The sequence below is a fragment of the Cyrtonyx montezumae genome, unplaced genomic scaffold (genome assembly GCF_038088225.1).
Source record: "Cyrtonyx montezumae isolate F1298 unplaced genomic scaffold, pur_monq_1.0 scaffold_10, whole genome shotgun sequence".
In the NCBI taxonomy this organism is placed as follows: domain Eukaryota; kingdom Metazoa; phylum Chordata; class Aves; order Galliformes; family Odontophoridae; genus Cyrtonyx; species Cyrtonyx montezumae.
Window position 1 is genome coordinate 35,271,402 of NW_027071826.1, and position 24,755 is coordinate 35,296,156.

Consider the following 24,755-nt stretch of genomic DNA (forward strand, 5'->3'; position numbering starts at 1 on the left):
CCAGATGCCATCCCCCAGGTTCAGCGGGGCCAGCACCCTGCCAGCTCAGCTCCTTGTGCTGCTGCACAGGGAGTGGGAGCCCCAGGCCTTGGCAGATGCAGGTGCACATGGCTGCCCACCAGCAGAGGCCGCGTGCAGACCAGGCCAGTTCCTTACTCAAGTCTCAGGAGGGATATCTCAACAGAAGGCATTCAGGAGAGCAGAAAGCAGAAGCAAAAGCAGCCCTGGGTCCTGTGCTTGTTCCAGGGCTCCCAGCAGCTCCAGCATGAAGAGCAGCAAACAAAAGGCGATATTTACACTGGGTCCCTTCCAGGATTTGCAAGCACTTTCCCACCACGAGCAGCAGCAGCTTCCTGAACACCCTCCAAATCTGCTCCCTGCAGGCACTGAACTGGAGCAGGCTGTTATCCCTGCCTGCAGGAGATGCACCAGGCTCCATTTGGCTAAAAAAGGAGACTTTATTTCAAGAATTCACTAAAAAAAGAAAGAAGAAGAAAAAAAAAACAACATCCAAGCACCAAACTCCACACAGAACAGACACTTGCAGCAATCCCTGCTCTGCCCCTGGATCGCAGCTAAGCTCCCAGCACTGTTCCTGGCTGCTGGGCAGGGAATGGTACTAGTTGCTGCAGAGCCTCACTGACAAGGGATCTGCATCTGCATGCAAGGCCCAGGCCTTGCATCCCAGCACACAAGCACATCCCAGCTTGTGTGTTCCTGGCCCTGAGCTCATTTCTCCCTGGAGAAATAGCTGAGGTTGCCCTTCCTCTAGGGAGATACAAGCATGGCCAGTCAGCTGCAGACAGAGCTGGAGCACTGGTCTCTCCCCACACTGAAGCAGGGTAGCAGGGCAACTGCATGGATGAAGCACAGGGCGCTGAGCACTGGGCACTTTCAGCTTTCCCCCTCCTCCCAGCATGCCCAGGAAGCTTCAGCTCCTAAAGCAAACACTGTGGCAAGTGCACCTCTTTCCCCACTGACCATCATAGCAGATAACTACCACACAGCAAATCAGACCTGCTCACTTACTTCAGCAGAGATCAAAAGTGAATTAGGAGCTGAGTATCTTTACCTGCAAAACATTTACTTGGTTACTGCTGTGAATTGTTTAAGCCAAAACAGTATGCATCTCTTGGCCAAACAGGGAAGACTCCTACTCTCAGAGGAGGGAGAACAAGCAGTCTTGTAGCCTCCAGAGGGCAAAGTCCCCTTGTACCTCAAAAGGATCAGGCCCAGCCCTGTCCTAGAACATCTCTCCCTCCAGCCTTAGCAATGCTCCGTTTCTCGCTCACCATTTCCAGCCACAAGCTGGCGTGCCTTCTCCAAGCCAGCTGCCAGACCTGCACTGCCCTGACAGGCTTCCTGTGTTCACAACCATCCCCGTTCCACAGCACAGCAGAAATAGCAACTTCCATCATCCCCATAGCAGATGTCACTTATTTTCATTACAAATGGGGCAACAACTTTTGATCAGGCTAAAATGCTACAAAAAAAGAGAATTCTATTTAGCATCCAGTAGCTTTTAAAAAATGAGTTCTGTTTGGTCCAAAACATTTGTCCCTGTGGCCAAATACAGCAGGGAGCAGGACTGGCCAAGGCATGCAGGGCACAAGAGATAATGGTATAACACACCAGAGAAATAAGGCTAGAAGCTCCCCACAAACACCCCGTCAGGTCCAGGCTAAGGAGAGGGATCTCTTCTAGCCCAGGCAACCTGCATGCTACAACCTCTAAACCAACAGTGATGCACTGCTTCGGGAAGGCACCGGGCACATCCAGCCCTAAGCCTGCCTTGCAGACAGTGATTTCTCCAGGCATGCCCAGGGCATACAGATGAGGCTTCCATGGTAGGACAGAGGGGAAAAGAACCCAGGATGAAAGAAGGCGATGCCCTCTGCAAGGAGTAGCTGTTGCCTCACAGCTTTGGCACGAGTGCTCAGCACCTGGGCAGAAACTTCTAAACCTGGCCTGATGCACTCCAGAGCAAGGGTTAGTCCCAGTCCCTAGACCTTCCCCCGAGGCCATGCTCACTGTTACACTGTGCTAGAGAACGTTCTGCTCAGTCTGAAGAGAAGAAGCAACCAACACAGTTTGTGTTTGTCAACACAGACGCACATGCCTGAAAGAGTAGAAGAGGCCTCGCGTTGCTGCCAGAGGGAATGGCAGTGATCTTCCAAGTTTCAGCAGTTCTGTGCTACCAGGGCATTTTCTCTTCACAATTCAGACTCCCATCTGTGAAAGAGCCCCAACCAGAACCCATGCACAGCCAGGTCTGGCATGTGCCTTCCCATGAACCAGGCTGGAAATACTGCTGGAGGGACAGAAACCCCTGAGCTGGGTAACTACAGGAGGAACCTCACTCCAGCTGAAGCTGAAGAGTAGCTGGAGTAGGTGACCCTGGAGGGATTTGGGCTGAATTCAGATTCCTGTGTTGCAGTCTGGCAGGTCTATACAGCCCATGTGCTGTGAACATATCCTTCACTTGCCTGTCAAAAACTTGTGGCTTAAGTGGTGTTGGCAAGTGCAGGACACGTTGCTACCTGAAGCACAAGGGCTGCCCACTCCATTCAGTGTTTCAGATCCCATTGGGGAAAGGCAGAATGAATGTTCAGTGCAGAAAAATGGCACCTACAGCAAGAACATCTCTGCCACATACCCAGGGAGTCTTGCCTGAGCCCTGATAGCCCAGCTGAAACAACAGGAGTGAGCTGGGGATGTTGGGAGTTTAAACAAAAAAAAAGATTTTTGCTGAGGAGGGGGACCAGGAGGGCAAAAAAAAAATGAAATAAAATAAAAAAATAGAACATATGTGAGGGAAAGAGGAAAGGATGGCTGGTCATCTTATAGGGCAGCAGGCTGGTGATGAGCCCAGGAGGGGCTGCACAGACTGGCAGGTGGGGCAGGACTCCACACAGGAGCTGGGAGACCAGCTCCCATCCCCATCTGGAGCAGCAGGTCTCCTGCTTGCTTACTTACACTTTCTCCACCATCTCCACAGCCCTCATTCTGCTCATCACCCATAGGATCAACAGTCCCTTTGTATTGGAGACAACTTAGTCACAGCTCCAAGACAAGGTGGGAAAGGTGGGAAGGTGGGCACAGTGTGCTGGTGTGGACTGGCCGGGATTCAGGCCTCCACATCCTCGAAGAGCTCCTTCTGGTGGTCCAGCAGGAACTTGGTAAAGGTATTGATGGGGTTGATGGCTTTTAGGGTGATAGCTACGTCTTTGGCCCACAGCAGATTTGGGCCAAACACAACTGCCAGGTTGGTGTTTGTCATCTTGTTTCTGTCACTGTGAGCAGATACCTATGGAGGAAGGAAAGAGAACACACTGTGAAATCACAGAATCACAGAAGTGCAGGGGTTGGAAGGGACCTCAAGAGATCATTGAGTCCAACCCCCCTGCTAAAGCAGGTACCCTACAATAGGTCGCACAGGTCCAGATGGGTCTTGAGTATCTCCATGGAAGGAGACTCCACAACCTCTCTGGGCAACCTGTTCCAGTACTCCACCACCCTTACCGTAAAAAAGTTCTTCCATAAGTTAGTATGGAACTTGCTGTGTTCAAGTTTTAGGCCATTACTCCTTGTCCCATTGCTACGCATCACAGAGAAGAGCCTGGCTTCATCCTTTTGCCTCCCATCTCCCCTTAGATTTGCTGCAGAACAACACAGCAGCTACCTTCTTCCTCCCCCAAAGCCAGAGCTGACAGACTCTCCGGAGCAGATGTAAAGAGAGTGGCAGTCAGAAGCTATAGACTCACTGCCAGAAGATGTCTGAGGGAAACACACGCAACTTGCAGCATTCCAGAAGCAAGGAGCAACATTTTGCCATTTCCTACATCCCACTATGGCTCAGCAACTAGGTCACAATGTAATAGGACCAAGAGCACTGTCAGCCAATATCTCTACAGATCATCGCTAAAATGATCTTCCCTCTTGCTAGAATAACCTTGCAACAGCTTCCCCAGCAGCAGAAGGCAGGGTGGATCTGTGATCCTTCTTCTACTCCCATCTTCTGCTCAGGTACTTTGCAGTTGTACCTCCACACTTTCAGCTCAGACCATACTGGCTTCATGCCTGCCTGCGCCTCTCAGTCATGAGACTCCATATCAGAGGAACATGAGGTAAAGAGAGGCAATTTGGTAGCATAATATTCATTTCTTCTCAAAGGAAAGGAGGGAGCAGGCAGTTGAGAAGCTGATGCAAGGCACTGGGAGCTCAACTAAAAGACAACTTGCAAGCCTTGGAGCAGCTCACCTGCACCAGAAATGCTGTCAGTAAACGGAGCACGTGGTAGTTTTCTTCTGGCAGATTCTGAAGCGTTTTGCGAACGACATCCACACGATTCACTTCTTCCACGCCTAAAAAGCAAAAGCGATGAGGCAAGTAAGTCTGTAAGAGATTCTCATCTCTCCATGCAAAAGATGAATACCTCAGCACACACCCCAGCAAAAGCCCAGCATGCCATCATAGGATATCTCGCGCAGGACTGTCCCTTCCACAGCCAAGGGTGGTTTGGAAGACACCATTGCCCTTGGCCGTTGCAACACTGAGGAAGGAGCACACTCGTTACAACTCACTCTGAAAGCTGACAACGTGGCTGTAGAGGCCAAAAGTGAGGAGAGGCTCAGGCAGCTCTCTCAAGAAAGTCTTGAGAATCACAGCAGGGAGGTGGACGTCTTCATACTGCTGGAAATCGACCGGCATGCCTGAGAAAGTAACACAGAGACTCAGCACTCACTGGCCAAAGTAGGATCTCCTCCAGACACAGAATGCGATGTGATGGTCCCAGCCCAGAACCGGGGAAGCCATAGTTTAAAGAACATTGAGAGGATATTGAAACACTGCAACTTCTAACAAAGTGGAAAAATGTGTCCCAAAAGCATATGCAAAGCACTGCTGAACCCAGCACTACATCTTTAGAAAATACAAAAGAGATGACCACGCTTGTTCCCAGTCATCTTCAGTCCCTTTGGTACAAACAGACAAACATGGCATATCCTATCCTGAGAAACAGGGAAATATTTAGACAGGAAAAGGGCAGCATAGGAAACAAGAGTGCAAAGGATTATGCTTCCCACCAACCAGAAGTACTGAACAGTTTCAAATGTTTCTCCCTTGCAACTTGGGTCATATCCTGATGGCACTTCACCAAGAAGCCTATCAGAGAAGTCAAGGAGCCCTGCCGACCCAGCTCCACCACAGCTCTAGCAGGACAGCAGGAGGCAGAGAATGAGAGGGGCTCTGCTGAGTTGGAGCACTCACCCATGTTGTATTTTTGCTGGACCTCCCTGACAACCTGTGTATTTGCTGATCTCCGGAAAATCCCTTCTGTTGCAAGAGCTGTACAGTAAGAGCAGAGAAGGAGTATTGGTTATGTGGAAGTCTCTAGGAATCCTAGTATTAACAGTCACAAATCCATGCTGTGGGCTGTTCAGACAGTTGCCAACAAATCCCTTTATTTTTTAATTTTTAATTTTTTTACAGAACTGCAATTTTTCCTGCCTCCAGCAGCAGGAAAAGGATACAAGCAGCATTCACTTCTCTTACACAAGTGAACGTATAAACAACTGAAAGAAAAATGTCTCCCAGCCATGAAACTGCACAATCTCTTCAAGGCTAACTCACTTGGGTCAGGCCTGCAAACCTTATCCTAGATTGCTGCTCTGCTGTGTCTGAACACACTGCAGATTGAAATTGGGTGGAAGAGAGGCCAACAGTACAAAATTAAGAAGGGCTGCAGCTTCCCCCTAACACTTACCATGCTCCTGCAAATGAGCAATGGTCTCTCTGACCACCAGAGGAACAGGAGACTGATCAGGGCTCTTCTCCCGTAGCCTGTGGGAAGAGATGAAAGGTCACCAACAACTGATCCTCCCTGCCCTGCCCTGCGACCTGAAGTTGCCTAAAAGTGTACTACCTTTGACTAGGACAATACAGTATCTTGCTAGCCCTGTCTCCCTGCTTCACCTGTTACTCCCACCATGAGAAGTAATTCACTGGAGCAAGTCTAGGCCCATTACCACGCCACAGGAGTATTTCTTTGTCCTCCATAAAAAATGACTACGTGTAAGCACCAGGACAGCGGGGTTTCCAGAAGGTAAGGCTGCTAGTTACAAAGCAGGTGAAGAGAGTTAAACTGTCTTGGTCTTTTTCCTTGTGGGCAAGGGCAGAGAGAAGCTGGCACATGACAGATTGATACATGGGATAAGTTTATCTACTCCATTCCTGTAAGGGAAAATAAACTGACACAGTGGTTGTTGGGGAACGCCTAGTGATGCTGAGGCATTCGCTGCCAACTCTCACATGAGACAGTCTGTGTACCACTTTATGGTGCTGAGCTGTTCACCCCTCTCAGCTCACTAACAGGCTCAGGCACACAGTACCACAGGGGTTACATCTCGAAGTGTGGTGTTGAAGCTGGGGAATGTGTTCCCAGATTGCTTCAGAGGATCTGTCTGGCCACACAATCCTGGCTCCTCCTCATTTTCCTGCTGCAAAATCACAGTCAAAGTTAAAAATACCTTCAACACTCAGCCAGTATCACTATCCCCTGCCAGTGTCTGTGTTTGCCTGCGTCACTGTGCAGGAATGGGGGCTGGAAATCAGTACAGGGGTGAATACAAGTGATATGGAAAAAAACTAAAAAAAAAAAACAAAACAGATCTGCAGCACTACTCAGTAAAAATAGCACAGCCCTAAAAACACCTCAGCCTCCTACAGACTTCCTTTGTTTAGACAAAGCTTTCAGTGGAATAAAGCTGTCCTCATGGTCCTTATTTTGTTTCTCCTTTAATGAGCCCTAACTACAGAAACAATCTCATCCTAATTTAGATAGGATCTAGGTTCTAGCCGTGGAATGAAGAGGGTGGAACTGAACTGAGTCAGAATCTGGATGCAAACAGAGTTCCTCAGAAGGATGATTATAGTTCTGCATATTGGATTTATAGTCCAAACTGCAAGAAATTTTACAGCCATTTCTGCAGCTGTTCAGCTATAAATACAGTGACCTTAAAAGAGACAGATCAGGGCAATGGCAACAAAACTCAGAGATACTCACTGTTGGAGTGAGACTCCAAACTGCTGGTTTGGCAGTGGTGGGCGAGGGGGCGTTGGCTTCTGGGGCACTTGTGAAGATTTCTGGAGAGATCTGAGATACTCATCATATCTGTGGCAAAACACAGGCTATTAAAAAGCCACTCCTCCTACCAGAAAGAGCATAAACCCAGCACTGCACAAGACCCACTGCTAACACAATGGTAACATCTCCAGCCTAGCATGGTTGATGTCACCTATGCAAAAACAGGACTGGCAAGTCTGGAGCAACAAGAACAAATGTATGGCAGCCATAAAAAAAGTAGGGGGAAAGGAAGATATATATGGAATCAAGAGCTGGAGCAGCTGAAGACCTCAGCACAAGTAGGAGGCTAGGGCAGGACTGTTTGTGATGTGACAACTGCACAGGTGAGTGAGGGACCAAGATTGTGGTGACTTCATGAAGCCTAGAAGAGGTGTTGAACTGTGCCAAATGAGCAGAACAGGTGCCTGACACAGCAGATACATGCCACAAGGTCCAGGGCAGTGTTAACTTCAGTAACTTGCAGAATGCCCCTGGAGGTTGAGTGGGAGAGGCTTGATGGGTGCTCCTGTGGAATATTTTTACTTCAAGGGCAGAATTGGGCACTGGGACAAAAGACACACAGGAAAAACAGCGCAAAGAAACAACAGTCTTTATAGCAATTTGTACTGCTCCTTCTAAAACTACTGTATCAGTGGAACAATCCTTTCCTCCCCTTGCCTTTTGTCCAGTAAAATCCCCTCTTAGAGCCCTAAACAAATGGAAGATAAGCAGCACTCTTACTTCAGCACTTGGCTTGGGATCCCCAACTGTTCCAGCTTTACATACTCCTCCAGCTCACTAAGGAAGTTCACATAAAAAATCTTCCGTCCAAACTTAAAGCTGAAAAACAAGAGAGAAGTAAGTATGTGAGAAATCCAGGATCTGAAAAGCAGATTTCTTGCAGGCAAGGAGAGCAGGGGTCTGAATGAAGCACTGATGAGGCAAAGGGGTAGGCATGGCTGAGCAGCAGGGATGTTGCCCACACAGCTGTCCAAGTCATGTATTTTACTTTGAGCTGCCAAGATTTTCCAGGTCATGTTAGAAGCCCTAACAAAGGCAGCCCTGGATTTTTCCCTCCTAAGCAGCAGCTGGAAATAACTACCTTTATTTTCCATTATTTTACGGAGTTAGAATTTCAGCATCAACACAATGAGTTAACAGAATTTGCACTGATGCTCTCAGTTCCTTTTTATTATTAGCAGAATCTATACACATTATTTCTAGTTGGTTGGATAGCAAGGGAGCAGCACAGCTCTGCAAACTGTATTTCTTATGCGTGAATATTTCTGAGCTCAGAAACAAGAGGGCAGGGACAGCACAGGGTCTGAGGCTGCAGAACAGGCTTGGTAGCCTGTGTAATACCTTGTGCTCCCCCAGAAATGTTCCATTATTCCCCAGTAATGTGAGGATTTGAGTGAGCCTCCTGTATTGCTTCCTACCTGATCAGAGGCTTGAAGAGAATCAGAAGTGTCTTGATGAACATGGTCGGGTGCACAATATACAAGGCTTTGATGTTCTTCTTGTACCTGCCAAGAGAAGCTAAGTGAGGATGAACTGTGCTTTAAGAAGGGGAACCAACCTTTTCACAAGATTAAGACACTCTAGGTGTTCCAATTCTTTTGCGTTCTGCCTCACCACTCCCCAGTCGCTCATGGCATCTGTTCTTCCATGCTTCATAGCCATGTCAGGATGCCCAAGATTTGCACAGGAGCAGTGACCAGCTTCACCAGGAAATAACAATTATACCCTGCTTCCTGGTACACTGCTGTTCGCCTGTTGTCCTAAAAGAGGCAAGCAGCTGTGCATCCCACAATTCAGCCTGCAGCAGATGAAAATCTAGCTCCACAAGCAGTAGAATTAGGCATGATCACCAAGCTACTTGAGAAAAAGGGGAAAGATCTCTTGTATTAGACTACAGAGCAGTATCTACAGCCTTGCCTGCTATCCCTACTCACTTGCGATCGAATTCCCTGTAGGCATCCCGCAGCCAGCTCAGGGATGGCTTGTTCTCACTAGTCAGGCCATGGTGTAGATACACCAGCGTGTAATCACTTTCCACGTACTGGTCCAGTGTGAATTTCAGGTACCTGAAAATAGACAGCTCATGAACTCACTTCATACTCTGTCACATTGAGGCTCTTCTTCCCTTCAGTGTGTCATAACAGAAGATTGTATCCTCAGCAATGGAGGAAAGTGCTTTGAAAGGACATATCCAGATAAAGACAATACTCCACACAGACCTGTCCTCAGGAATCAAAGATCTGGAAATCATATTAACAGCAGCCTCTGAAGACCCTACTCACCCCAGCAGCTTCACATGGTCAAGCTGATGACTTGGGGGCATCCGGCAGGCACTGAACAAAATGACTTTCCTTCCATATTTGTCATCACCTGCAGATTAAATGTCAGAGATTACACAAGCTCCAGAACTACTCTGTGGTTTTGACAGCAGAAGGGAAATGGAACATGGGAAACCCCCATAACAAGGCTGAAGTCCAGAATGCCAAAGCTGACAGCAAAGATGAACCTGATTTTTAGCAGAATTGTCATGGGCCTAGGATGAAAGTAGAAACCTGAGCACCAAGGGCCTGACAAGTTGGCAACGTGAATAGAGAACAGAGTCCATCCTTCAGCCCTGAAAGAAGAGGAAGAACTGGAAGCCAGGGTGCTTCAGGGCATATACAAATGGAGGCCTGCAGTATACAGTGTCAATACTGCAACGCTGCCCCTGGGGGCACCGCACCTGTCACATGCACGCATACAGAGACACAGGAAAAACACCCCTCACAGGGACAATAACCACTCCAACTCTTTTGCACGCAGTCCCAGACTAACTGTTCATGGTCTGGTGTGTGCATTTCTCACTTCACCAAAAGGTTCATTCTGCACACAGAATGAAGCCACTCCATACCACTGAAACCAAGGAATTCCCAGAAATGGGCAGTCCCAGCCACATCCCAGAAAAAAGTAAGCATCATTACAGGGCCCTTCTACAGATGGATTGGGTTGGGGCTGCTGGATTCTCTGGGTAGAGCTCCGGGGGAGGTGTGTGCTGCAGAACAAGCTACTGTTCACTGCTTCCTAGACTTTTCCATTCAAAATGGTATTTTCCCAATCTGAGCTGGAAAGAGCTGCAAAATGTGGTATAGCCAAGTATTCTACGTCAAAAACCCAGCAGAAAACAATCTCTATCACATGAGAGCCAAATAATCCACAAAGCAACCTCATCTCAGGAGGGCCGTTCCCAGCCACCTCTAGAGGCTTTTCCTCCAAATACAGCTTCATACATGAGCATACTTCTACTAGCAGAGCTCTCCATCTCCATGAAGAAAACCCAAGCAGGTGGCCAAGGACAAGCTTAGCAGACATGCTAGGGGAACTGAGAGATTTAGATAATTAAGAACCGGGTCCAGACATACAGACTCATGGAAAGTCTCGTTCTGTCCTAAATGGGCACCCCATCCAATTTGCTTCCACAGAGATGACCTGCCTTTTTAGCACCACTGTTCCTTTAGTGTGAAGAGTTCAAGTCTTCCCATCTTTCCAGCTACTCACCCGGCTCTGAGAGCTATGTATTATTGTCAATCAGAAGGATCACACAGCAGTGAATGGGGTTACTGAGGTTATGTTCAAGAACACCCCCCTCCTTTTCCCATGGCACAACCACCCCATTCAAACCACAACACAGAAAAGCAGCAAGGATCTCTACTTATGCAGGACAACCCTGCAGTACATCATTCCTCTTGAAAGACATCCTTTTCCCCATGCTGGCTTTATGGCATTCAGCGCATGCAGCTGTTCTTTTACCCTTGCATGTGCTCCAGCACCCAACTACAGTCCAGCTAGACTTGCCATGCAGCAACTGAGATACCACATTAACTGCAGAACAAACCTGAGTCTTCCAGGAATACTGGCTGTTAGTGAGGGATGACCATTTGCTGCTTCAAATAGCAGCCAGAAAATTCACATACACAGGCCACGACACTAAGAAGCCGTTAACCCTGTCTTTTACCTCCATCCTGGCCAGAAAAACAGATTCTCTCTCTTCTTTTTCACCTCCATTTTTCAAATTTCATTTTCAAGTCGCTCACCAGACAACACAAAACAATTTATCGATGCACACAAGCCAGAGCCTCTACAAAGGTTAGGAACACCTGAAGCAGTACCAGGTACAGACCGGGAAAGGGCTGGCGTAGGCCATCACAATAACATACACATGCGCAGGTAAGGGGCAGTTAGGGAGGACACATGACCCAGAAAGCAGGACTAGGAGAGAGTGATGCAAGGATCATCTGGAACAACCAGATACAGCCACAGCCAGGCCACAAGACCAACATCACATTGCATATCCCACGGTAGCCCACTCTCTGCCTAGCCCAGAGTTATGAGCTTTATGCTATGAGCTTTAGGGCTGGATCAAATGCACATAAGCTCTCTAAAATACAAAGATGAAGGCTAAGAAGCCCCGGAAAGTAGGATACTGCACATTTTTACTCTTCTGCTTGTACAGCTTTGCTAGAAGACAAAGGATCCTGCCCACATATAGCACCAAGAAGATGGTAGCATCTGAGAATCTGGTGAGTTTTGTAGCAATGAAAGAAACTGGGTGACAGATTTGTGCAGGGTGTAGCTCTGTGCTGAAGTCAGAACAGGTTCAATTAACTGAGGCTGCAATTCGTATTGAAGGGGATGGTCTGAGGGCCTGAAAAGAAGACTGTAGGCTTAACTAAGGAAGGTCTTGGTTGTGAAGAACTGCAGCACACCACCATCTTCATGTGATGCTACAGGTGGCCATAAAGTTCAGCCTCCTGGGCACTGACTTCCAGCCTGGATAAATTAATCACGAGCTGGGAACCAAACAGCTTAAGCATCTTCCTCTAGAATGACATGAAAACTTACGGCAGAGCCTATGCAAAGTCTACAATCTTGATGTTAAAATAGCCTTGGTAAAAAGGTCTGGGATTGATAATAAAAGAAAAAAATCTAGAGAGATGGCATGTTTTTTCTTGGATAATTTCCAGGGCCAAGTACACTAAGAGATTATCTACAGTCGTTCAGATCACTGAAAAAGGACTTGGAGCCTTCCAAATCTAAATGATTTTTTGCAAGAGCATTCCATACCCATCTGGGTTTCACTCCACTTTCACCACACTGAGCTCAGCTTGTCAACGCACTTAACACAACTGAATGAGAATCCTGCTTTCTCCTGACATCAATCAGATCAGTCTGACTTCTTCAGATATACTGAAATCCAGCTCTTGTGCACTGAAGATAAACAATCAGTTGTTGCAATTTATAAGCAAGAACATAAAGCCCATTCCATGCATTCTTGATTGCCAGAAGAAACCGCCTCTGGGTGGCCTCTGCCTCAGGCCAAACAAATCCTTACTGCATCTGACCTTTCCCTTATGCTCCATCCCTTACACTATTTGCTCGTCCGTTTGCAATATTAATGTTACAAGTCTACTTTTCTTACCTCTTCTTTGCAATTGCAAGTAGCTAAGATTTCTACTGTACACAACTGCAGACCACAAAGTAATTACTCAGCTTCTCAGGAATGGTTGAGAACTAACCAAAAAAGAAGCAGTTATACCCATTGGTGTACGACTCACAGAGCCAAACCATCAGAGCAGGAGTAAACTTCTGGAAGGAATGAAGTTGAAAAGCCAAAACTAATGTTTCAGATGTCAATCTGCATCAATGCAAATATATCAGGAGAAATTCATATTAAGATAGCGTAGTCCTGAGACAGAACTCAGTATTAATCATATCTGCACAGCCAATATGGAAAATACAAACTTGCAAATCTTGCTCTGCACTTCTAAGTGCTTTTCATGAAAATTACCAGTCAGCCTTTCTGTCACGATCTGATGTGATCATCTTACTCAGCCAGCAAGAGAACTGCAGGCTGAGGACCCAGTTTATTCACCAGGTGCTCTCAGGCAAGGATTCACTTTGATGGAAGATTCAAATGAGAATAAATTGGTACTTCAACACTGAAAGAATGCAGACAGACCAAACCTGACACCAAAGCTAGTGGTATCAGAAGAACAACAAAGTTGGCAGTGCAGGGATGAGGAAGGGACATCACTGCAGAAATCTGGAACACTATTCCAAGTTTCACAAAGCTTAGGATGCTTTTCAGAGCCACTGGCAGTTCAAAAACAAAACACCTTCTCTAATGTCATTTCAGGCTCCCACAGAACACAGATGAGCAGTGTTTAAGTATCATTCATAGATTTTTGATGTATGTTGAAGTCCAAAGTGGCTTTAGCCTCTTGGGAAAAGAAAGTAAGAAGCCCAAAGTGGCTTTAATACATAATAGCTTCCACCTAGACATTCCCAATACTCAAACACTGCCAGGATTATAAAGCCTTATCAAGTGACTAAAGCCTTAACTGATACAAAACAGAATTTAAAAAGCCTAGAGAATCAGCTAAGAGAATGCAAAATGGGAGGATGCCTCCATCAGAACACAGCAAACAGGGGAGATGCATCCATATAACAAGGTGATGAGGATCATAATTTCCATGGACTGTGCAAAGGCTCCTGGCCTGCTGTTCAGAAACAGCAGAAAGAATTTCACACCAGAAGAGAATTTTAGCTGCATTGAGAAGTGAGAAAGCACTGGCAGCCAAGTTCTTAAGGCTTGGGATTGAAGTCCAGAATATCAACGAATGCTCAGCAAGGATGCTCAGTAGCCTAGCACAGCTTCAGGCTAGAATGAGGCACAAGTTACCAAAACACAACATCTCTGCAGCCAAATGTAGAAGAAACTACAGTAACAGTAGCTTCCATCTGGAGAATCCAATTGTAGCTCCAGCTGCATAACAGCTGAATTCAGCAGCAGGTCTTATAAAGGGAGAGGAAGCAATCTTAGGATGAACTTCTAGAGCACGCAACAACAGGGTAAGTGTTCAAACTGAGCCGGTCCAGCAGGCCACCACCAGAAGAGGAACAGAATTTACACTGAGACCCGAGAGCCCCAAAGCGCCACAGGGAAAGCCCGCAGGCCAAATTCGGCTCAGATGATTCCGCTGTGCCTGAGGCAGAGCTGCTGTCCTTAGACAACAATTTGGTGCAGCCTTTGGACTCCTGAAAAGTTGCCAGCACGGCCGGAGGCTGAGCAAAGTTTGGGCTCCCTTGAGATAACCCAGCTACAGGCCACAGTCATGCTAAAGGAATACCATGATCTACAGTATCACAAAAAATCTACCTACCTGGTTGGGCCCCATCAAGTGCACCCTGGTCTGGAGGAACAGAAACAAAGTTATAGCAAGCCAAGTTTTGCATTCTTTCCCAGAAAGTAATCTCGAGTAAAAAGTGTTGGTGTCTAGTGAGATTGCCACCAACTTGCTGTCTTGCAGCAGTTAAACCCCTTCCACTTCCATCTTTCCCACAAGCTCTTCTCCAGAGCAGCCATATCTACCAAGTAGAGGTGCTTACTGTCACCCATGACAGCTGGGTCTCTTTCTTCAAGTTGCAACAAATGAAGTATAACTATAGTCTAGTTTCTGGCCCTTGTAAATTGAAGTTTTATTCCTTCACTAACAAAATGGCAACTGCTGTACTGCTCCTTTTAAAAGGGTTTAATGCGACTAATTCTGACAGTCAAGGGCCCTTGGAAGAATCACAGAAATACAGCAGATGACATCACACCGTATAAATAACACACTCAATAGCTTGTTTTGAAAGAAGCCCAAACTTGCTAATAAGAATATAAGGATAATTTAGATCTCCAATGTTAGCTTTAAAAATATATATTTTTATTAGATTCACAACAAAAAAAGAAATTGCCAATTTGATGTGGAAAAAAAAAAAAACGCTTCTCTGGGCAGGGAGAAGGCTATGAAAGCATTTATTGCTGTCCCAGAACCCTTTCCATCACCAGCTCTGTATACTCTACAGACCCAAATGGACATACTGACACAGAAGGCTGAGCTGAGCAGAGCTCCAGGGAGAAACACTCTGTTCCATTGATCTCCCTTAGAAACTTAAGACACTCTTTGAAACTCTTTGTTCCCATGATATCACATCTCAAAACGTGGGGCAGAAGCTAGGCTTTCTTTGGATGGGCCCAATTCTACAGAAGCGACACATCTGCATCATACAGACATTCTTTAAAAAGTCAAAGCCAGAAGCTACATCCAAATACAGCAGAACTGCAAGTGCCCTGTGCTAACGGAGCCAACGAGAACGAACCATACTAGAAGGGAAAAGGGTCCTTGTTTGTAGAATCCTTTGATGAGTACACTGGCAACCAAAAACACAATGCAACAAACTTCCGACATCAGCTTTGTCAGCAACTTCTGCCTTTGCCTGCTTAATGCCACAGCAGCTACTGTGCCCCAAGCTTAGATTTTCACCCCCCCCCATCAGTCACCAACAGCAACAGCAAATCACGAGCACTAGTTACAGCTCTGGTACCCACAGCCAATAACCAGCTACAAAGCTTTTATGTAGGTTTGGTATCACACTCTAAGAAAGACATTCTCTTCAGTTTTGTAACATTCAAGAAGATACACTCCCTGCACTCCATTGCACCTTCCCACCTCAACAGCAGATCTTACTACACACTAGCATCATGCCTTCTCTGCAAAGACAGCCCTATGGACTGCCAATTGAATGGTGTGAGGAAGCAGATTTGCCACAAGCCTAGCAAATACACGATTTGAGCTCATCTAATGCCTTGAGATCACCAGATAGAGACTACGCAGCTGACAGCAGTGGCCAGTCTCCTGACAACTACTGCATCATCTCCAGCTCCAGAACAGCAGCAAATTCATCTCCCAACTCCACAGTCAACTCTGATCTTCCTATTGCAAAAGGAAGAAAAACAGTTTTTGTGGAAAAATGGGAATCCCTTTGTACCTCATACAGGTTTGCCTACTGACTACAGAGGTGACAGATCAGTACTGCTGACAGGGCAGAAGACCAAGGACGGAACGTGTTACAAGAGAACAGTCTAGCGTCCTCTTCCCACACATCCCAGATTTCCAGTAGGAACACCTTTAGACTGTTATTAACTACCTGCCATATTCTTGCAATTCAGCCTCTGCTGAAATTCAAGGCCAAGATTACACCACACTAGTTTGCCTCAGTCCTAAGCAGATGGAAGGAGAACCTCTGCCACAGAAGAATTTGCATTAAGAAACAAAAACTCTTAACAAACTTTGGGATAGCTCATCAACAGCCTTGAACCACAGAAGCTGGTGCTTCCTCCAAATGCTATGTGATGTAAGGAAAAAAAACGCACTTTGCAGAAGTGGTTTTTGCAGTGAAACTGAGCTACCTCCACTCCAATTTTTAGCCATGTGCAAAGACAAATTTATCTGCTCACAAAAAGAGGAACTCAAAGTCAACGAGGGCACAAGCATACACAGTCTGCTCCATAGCCTCCCTAAGACGCTCCAGAAACAGACACCTGAAGGTTGAAAGGACAGGCAAAGAGTATCAGGGCTTTCCTTCAGAAAAGCACTATGTTCCAGCACCAACAGAAGCTTTCCTAAAACTAAAATACTCATAGATTCAAAACTAAAATACTCATAGATTCATGTGCCATTGTAATCCCTCAGAACCGTGGCCTGGAAGCCTTTTGCTCTCTCTTCTTGTGACACACCACTGCTAGGGATAGCGATGTCATGCCAGCTCCTTCCAAGGCACCAGACAGTGTCTTCCAAGGAAGATCACAGGCCCCAAAGAGAGCAGAGAGCACAAAGGGAGATTCCATGGAACTGCTGCACTATTTTGAAGCAGGGAAAAAAAACCACATCACATTTTTCTGGCAAACTCTGCAAAATGTTTTTGAATTATTTTCTTCCCCTTAAGGCCAGATAGTTATGATATTCAAACACAGCATGACTTGAACTGAGTCATAAATTGAAGTCAGCTAGAAAATGAGTGGGTTTGAAACAGTATTTTTTTTTTTTACTGTTTATGAACACTGTGCATCATCCTGCAATAAGCAATTACTGCTTTGACCACACAGGATAACCCTGGGATCTCAGCCTGAGGACGGGAAGCAGCCTTAGGCTTCTGTCTCAAAATAGCATCAGCACCCAAAGTACATTTCAGGGAAAGCACAAACAGATTTAGCCATATGCTTTCTGCTCCACAGTGTAAAACAGGGAAGCACACAGAAGAGAAAGCTAATAAAACAGCAGAATGGATAAAACTACCCTTCATCTGCTACCATTTGCCAATAATTACAAGAGAGCCAGGGTGGAGCCACCTTGTTTCAGGCTCAGCGTGGCAAATGTTCGCTGCAGCTAAAAGTGCTGACGAGCACAACTTGTCAGTACAGCCAGATCCAGTTTCATTTCAATCCTCCAGTGAGATTTTTGGTTCCTCAGGCTACTTCTGAACGGATTTTTCCAGATTTTCCCAAACTGCTCACTTCCAGCAACAGCCCAAAGAACATTACACTGATTCTCTAAACAGTTAATGTTATTAATTATTGACCAAGAAAACTGAACAAACTGCTTCACCTCAGAGCCCAAATTACAATTCCAGACCCATCATAGTTCCCACTTCCAGGAGATGAGAGAGAAGTGAGCCTCAGAAACCAGGTGCCAACAAATCCCCTATCCAGAGCTGTGTTTCCTTACTCAAGTAAGGTACTGCACCAGATTTTTGGGGGGAAACGATCATACACTTTCAGATAAACCAGCTCTGGTGAAAAGCCCCTAACAGCCAACAACAGATGGCTCCTCGAGATGCTTCTGCACACAGACATGAGGCCAGAGAACTCACCAGAAACACAAATTCAAACCACGGTGGAGAAGAAAGCTACTTCAGAATGCAAGCACATCTCCCAGGCAGCCATCATAGCTCCCTGAATTCCTTCTTGGAAGTGAGGAAATTCTTCATGTGCTGCACTAGACATCTGTAACAAACGGCTGCTTTCCAGCAGCCACTGAGATGTATTTCCCTTGTGATGATTCTCCATTCTGAGGGCTTGTAAAACAACCATTGTGCTCTTACCAGAACAGAAATCCCACAGAAAGACTGGTGCTTATATCAGGCTACCCACAAAGTGTATCCTTCTCTGAGCTGATGACATTCCAGTCTTATCAATGTCTGTGATCTAAGCACTCTGCTAAGCTCTTGGGTTTTGTCTGGGGTGAACAACAGTATTATTTAACTCACAAGCTCCCAGAGCTTAGAAACAACAGTTTCCTCTACTGTTTACATTATGTTCCAGCTATTACCAGTGAAATGGCAGGAGTCCACACATCTGTTCCATTCCAGTTTCAGCAGCAGGAAGGCTAGTGCTGACTCAATATTAACTCCTGTCCTGAAACGCCTGCCCACAGAAAGGGTTCATAACATATTTGCAAATCAAAGCACTTGTAGAAAAACTGAAGACACAATGGCTCAGAGGCTAAATACCTGTCATCCAGCATCCAAAGACACAGAGGGAGACAAAGAAGAGTGAGGTTTTAAGTTTGCCATTATCCTTTGTATCAAAAAAGGACAATAGAAAGAAACCTCACCCTAATGACAGCCCAAGAAAGACTGATGTCAGGACAACCGTACCAAGGTAAACTGCCCACAAACATCTCCCGTCCAATCAAGCCCTTCTGCAGAACAACCCTTGATCAGGAGGGACTTCAGTTTGCTTCTCTGCAAATTCATATTTGGGGCAAGAACCAAGGTACAGAGAAAGGGCAAGAGGAAGGGGATGAGGTGGCTGCAGTCAGTCAAGTAGGAAGTGCGCCAAGTCCCAGCAGGTCGAAGCGGCATTTTTTCTTAAATGGGGAATGCAACACAAACTAGAATGACCCTTCCCTCACACTTACCATAGCAAACTGAAGATTATCCCGTGTTGTCTTTCTCATGGAGGTCCCAGTAGGAAATTACTAAGGGTTAGTTCAATTAAAGTAATACTGGTAAGACAACCATACAGAAGAAATCAGAATGCTTGTGACTGAGTGATCACATCCTTACTTGCAGTGGCCTTGGGCCTCTTCCCCATTTTTCAGCTCTCTAAAATATACTGCGTATGCCCAGGATGGCGAGCCCTGGCCATTCAGATACAATAAAGCTTCCAGATCTACTCAGTCAGCTGAGGAAGCCCAAAACTGTGATGCATGACTACGTAATTTCTGTGACATTATCACACAGAATCCACATCTCGTGCTTAGGGCCACACCTAAAGCAATTCAGCTAAAGCAACCAAGTCCTGCTGATAATATAATCAAGACAACAAAACTCAGAGAAAACAGGTTTAACCAAGGTGAATGGAAAATCAAAACTTAGAGCAAACAGTCAAGAAGTTTGATGCTCCTTTGCCATGTGGGAGCATCAAACTTCTTGACTGTTTGCTCTAAGTTCCTAATCCCACCACTATATTAAAAAGGAGCCTTCCTCGGCCCAGCTGCAAAGTTTATCAAAGGAGAAAACAGAAAGAAAAGGCCATTACCTGCTACTTCCACAATGTGGTGCCTGGCGATATCATAGTAGGGATCATCCCATCGCAGGTGAGTGACAGGCTCAGGGGAGCCTTTGGAGTCCTCTGCACAAAACATATGGAATAACCACTTAGAAGAATGGATCTGGATGTCTGTTCTATGTGCCCTTGAGCTAGTTTCCCTGATCTCCTTGAGCAACAGTTCCCAGCACAGTAATTGACTGGATTCATACAGGCTTTTAGAGCCCAGCTCTCCAGAGTTATCTCCCACATGGAAGTTCAAGACCCTTCCACCCAGGCAGATCAAACTATCCTGCAAGAGACCGTAAGAGAGGACACTTCAGGGCTTACAGTGTAGCCATGCTGTCACCACCAAAGTACAGTTGGTGCCATAGCTGAGAACAGCATATTTACAACCTTTGGCCTTGAACTTCTAGTGCTGTTCAATGGAAGAGCTAATTCACTTGGGTGTGACGCAATAGAAACGCATCTATAAAGCTTTCAGGTGGAGCCGGGACTCTCTACGTATGTAGATATGACTACAGTGCTGCAGGAGAACTACTCTTTTTTGGCCTAAACCCAGATCCCAAACAAGAAGCATACTGACCTGTTTTGGGAAAAGCAGGATCTTCGTCTGCTGGCCAGTTCTTATCATCTATGGAGGCCAGTTTGAGCTGGCTGAGGGACTGGTTGGTATCATCCAAGTTCAGGTCATCCTGAAGCTCTGAGAGTGGGTCTGTAGCCATGGTCTCCAAACAACACAGTTTATTTCACAGAGTCTAGAACAAGGACTGCAGAGATTGCTAGGTGAGACACAGAGATCACAGGCTTCCATCCCCCAGAAGCTCTCCTCACTGATTTTCCCTAAAGCCTGTTTTATCTTTACCTATCCAAAGACCATGCTTCCCCTCCCCCTCTTCCTCCTCCAAGCCAGGAGCGCTGACATGTGTCAGATTCTTTTGTGTCAGTTGCTATCAAAAGCACATCAGGAGTCTATACCAACCCTCTCAGTGAGGCTGTTTGATCACAGCTGTGTCCAAATTAGTTTCTCTCCTGAAACCAGAGCAGCAGCAAGATGTCAAGGAAGGCAACAGGCTACGGCAGCCCCTGCCCAATACACTCACTGCAACTAAGAGCTCCCCTCCCTCTGAAGGGCTGTCACAAAGCCCAGCTCTTTCCATAGTTGGCCCAGCACTGGAAGCTTTCCCAGGAATCACCCCCCTTCTCCCCATAAGGGAGGGTCAGAGCTCTCAGCAGCAACAAAGCGGGTGCTTTAGCGTGCTGGGATTTGCACATAAAAGACAACAGCTCAGAGCCTCTTAAAGGAGGATTCTTTAGGCTAGTAAGATGGAGAGTACTATACACATAACACCTTAATCTCCTTTCAGCATCACCCAGTAAATACTTCTGCTGAACAGTTGCAAAAGTACAGGAATCACTGCTTCAGTTTAAAGCCCTATTGCTAGAATGAGTATTTTTCACCAAACATGCAATATTATTAAGGATAACAAGGAATTTGGTGGGTCCAAGAAACAAACAAACTGTGTTTGCTCTTGCAAATATTTCTCGCCCTCACTTGGAGCAGCAGATGTGTCAAACCCAAAAGTAAACCAGGACAACACAGGGCATCTCCTAAGGGCACTGCTCCTCGGGGAAGACCCCCAGGAAACAACTGTCACCCACTAACGTCAGTCTGCTGGAATCAAGCAAGGAAACTCAGGACAGGACAGATATGCCAACCTGAACTGCTCAAACGGACCTAAATCAGCATCACCACATGGACAGTAATTCAACAGCCAACAGGCAGCAGGCCAAGAGGAACTGTAGGAAAACAAAATGACACCTTGCATCAGCAAGATTCCCTGCAACACTGCTGCTCTGACAGGCTTATACTTGTTTTGCCTTATGAGCAGAGCAAAGAGCTCAAAGATGATCTGAGGAGGCATGCTACCTTTGCCTGGAAAGATATCCACAGTAAAGCTATTTATTTTAGCAGAATGCAGGGGGCAACAATATACTGCATCTTCCATCCATAGAGCTTGACTGTGTGTATCTGTCCAGAGACAGAGATTCCTGAGGACAAGACCTGTAGGAGACCAACACTGCAAGGTGTCACAGCCACGTTTGGGCAATACTTGAGACCAAGTTTGGTGTATTTTGAAAGAAAAGGAAATGGAACAGTCACCATTTGTCCCCTTCCCCCTAGATTACTTCAAAAGGTTACCTCCTGTCCTCCCTTATCTCTTCATCACCAGTTTACAACTAGTTTTCACTTCTCTCAGGCTCCCAGAGGGCAAAGGGCCTTGCTAAGCAAATGGAATTAGATTCCCAAAATATGAAAGAGCAAGATGTATCTGGGGAATGGACGGTCAAGGTTGTATGGCAAACACACAAAGTCTGACCGCTGCAGCCAAGCAGAGGCCCGAGAAAAGTCATTCCCTGCCTTCCCGCAAGGATCGAGAGCTGCCTGACCTCTCTGCTCTCAGAAGAAATCAGGTTCTTCTGAACCATGAGCTCATGCCGGAACCACGCAGCAACACGGCCAAATGACAAGCAACTCCCCACCCCTAGCAACTGCTCTGATTTCCATGGTAACGCCAGGCAATGAGTCAGTGCGCCGAAAGCACGCCCGCTGCAGCTCAGCAGCCTCACCGCCCAGCCCTGTGCAGGGCAACAAAAGCGTCCACAGCCCCCAAGCACTCCTCTCCTCACTCCAGCGCTGCCATCGCCTGACCCAGGGAGATGCCTTCTCTGCCAGGCTTCTGACGCCCCATACAACAGCGTCCCCTGAGCAGTCCTGATGCACGCAAGGACCAAATCCAAACCTTCCTGCAGAACAGCAATAGTACTGCCACAGGGCCAGCAAGACACCAAATTTCCCTGCTTCTCACTACAAGGACCACAACTTGGCTTCAGAGACAACTGATAGCATACCACCAGGGCCATAAGTACTGGTTATCTGACAGCACCGGGGGACTTCCCTTTGGCATGCTCCCAGAATTAATCCTAGTGTAGCACCATGAGGAAGGCAGAGGTGACCAGGGCATAGACCAGCGGGTACACTCTTGCCCAAACCTGCCTTCCCCCTTGGAAGGCAGAGCAGGCTCCACAGGCATCTCCTTGCACTGTTCACTATCGGACAGGCAGCTCTCTTCCTTGGCTCTAGGTTAGCGTCTCATATGGCAGGAGAACCCAGAGAAGACCTCTTAGATTTCAGGTTCTGCTTGTGAAGCAGACTGCAGGTCCCAGAGAGCTCCAGAGGACTTTCTGCAGAATTTCCCCTGCCCTTTCCTACTGGTGCAAAAGACAGAAGCACTAAGTCTCTCACGTCAGAGCAATTCTGAGAAACATAATGCTCTAAATGTCCAGGAATACTGGGCACTGAGAAGGACACCTGGAGGTGAGAGCTGGGAGGTAAGAAACTAAACGTGGAACTGAAACCAGGACAGTCCTTATGCTAAGATCCTCACAAGACTACACACACTGTATTTTCTGGAAGAGCAGCTGCATGAGATTTTTTTTCTGTCTACTCAAAACGAGCTGTAAGCGGGACCTGCCACTGCCTGTGACATCCATCCCACATCAGTATAAGGGCAAAACAGCCATCGGAGAACAGCACTTCACCAGACGTAACACAATCACAGAACGTCACATTCAGCAGATAAACAGCACGACAAGATGCAAACCACACACCCTGCACAGCCAATCAAAATGTAAGGACAATTATGTTCCCAGATTTAAAAGTTAAAAGCCTACTGATACATTTCAAAACAAAAGAATCGCACTTTGCACCAGATGCATTTCTCTAAAGAGTCAACCACTTCCATTCTTCCCAAGTGTTTTCTGCTCTCTCCGTGTTGCTCTGAGCACTCACTAAGCCACATGCCTTGGCTCTGCAGCCAAAAAAAGACTTTTTTTTGTTAGCAGAGATGTGGTACAGAACAGCACGTTCTGCAGGAGGGAAACTTCAGCCCTCTACAACGCAATTTTCACACAGACCCTGAACAGGACACTCCTTACACAAGATCCTGCCAGAATTCACCACCACAACGCCTTGGTAGCTGCTGCTCACGTACGTTCTGTGCACGCAGTTCCAGGGCCACCACCCCACCAGCACTTATTCTCGAGCCGTATCTACTCTGCAGTTTCCTTTTCCTGTTTGTTTTTTCTTCCAGATATACCATTAGTTCCAAAGTACATCTGCATGCTGAAATCTGAAGTACATCCGCATGCTGAAATCTGCCTGTGCAGGTACCGGCACAGCCCGGAGCGCCGGTTTCATTTCAATCGCAGAAACTTCAGTGTTTTCCGCACACACCACCCGAATTCCTGCACCGTGCTACAGCCTTCACAGCTAACACCGTTCAGTGACGCACCCCGCTAATGAAAACATCAGGAGTAAGAACTCTTACTAGGTACAGCCCCGCGGGAGGGCTGTTCTCCCCACTGCATAAACCACCGAGCAGAAGTTACCCAGCAGCAGACCCACACGACACAGCCCCGGGACCGACTCTACTCGGACATGCGGCCGTGCAACGAGCTCGACTCAGTCACCCGAGCGGGGTCACTTCCCGCCCTCCGCCTCCCCGCTACCACCCGAAACGCACAGCCCCTCTAAGGGGCTCGTCGCCCCGGGCCCATCCGCCCGGCCCGCCGCCGCCGGTACCTGCGGCCTCCGCCCGGCCCGCCCGCCAGGCCCCACCGGCATCCGCCTCCCGCCGGAAGCGCGGCCCGTCGCCGGGGAAACGCCGCCCCGCCCGTCGCGGGACGCCGTCCGGCCGCGCCCGCCGCCCCCTCGTACCGTTCCGGCGGCATGTGGGGCGCGTGGGCGCCGCCGACCGGGAGCCGCGGCCGGCGGAGGTGAGCGGCGGGGCGCCCCGCCGGGCAGGGTGCCGCGTCTCGGAAGTACTGCCCAGAGACCCTCTGCCGGGAGGGAAGAGAAACTTTACCCACCTTCCCCGGTTAAAAAAAACCAGGTCAACGAATCCGTAGAAGGCGATGGTTTTCCCGCAGAGACCTGGGCAGCGGTGTCTGTCTCCAAGGTTCGTACGCTGAGCCAGCAGCAGCCAGCGTTAATTCGCTCAGCGTGCTTTTGTGTTTGTGCAGGCTATTCCAACTTCTCCAGGGCGGGGCCTGATGAAACCAGAGTCCTTGACGTCCCCGTTGAAACTAGGAGGCCAGCCACCGAACGCTTCCGTACGCTGCCAGGAGAGGAAAGCG

General features: G+C 47.4%; 1 protein-coding gene across 2 annotated transcripts; it reads right to left on the bottom strand.

Annotated features, from left to right (window-relative positions):
* Positions 1 to 2,789: 2,789 nt before the first annotated feature.
* On the bottom strand, positions 2,790 to 24,248 carry ARHGAP1 (Rho GTPase activating protein 1). Of its 2 annotated transcripts, none has more exons than XM_065754878.1 (13): positions 24,202 to 24,248; positions 20,143 to 20,326; positions 19,548 to 19,640; positions 9,427 to 9,514; positions 9,079 to 9,210; positions 8,563 to 8,649; positions 7,865 to 7,963; positions 7,064 to 7,171; positions 5,765 to 5,841; positions 5,269 to 5,346; positions 4,584 to 4,712; positions 4,261 to 4,364; positions 2,790 to 3,307 (listed from the first exon to the last, which is right to left on the bottom strand). In XM_065754878.1, the coding sequence occupies exons 2-13, from the start codon at positions 20,279 to 20,281 to the stop codon at positions 3,128 to 3,130; spliced, it is 1,314 nt and encodes a 437-aa protein (XP_065610950.1). In that variant the 5' UTR covers positions 20,282 to 20,326; positions 24,202 to 24,248; the 3' UTR covers positions 2,790 to 3,127. The 2 variants fall into 2 exon arrangements, with proteins under 2 accessions (XP_065610950.1, XP_065610951.1); XM_065754879.1 differs by lacking the exon at positions 24,202 to 24,248 and adding an exon at positions 23,612 to 23,895.
* Positions 24,249 to 24,755: the final 507 nt, after the last annotated feature.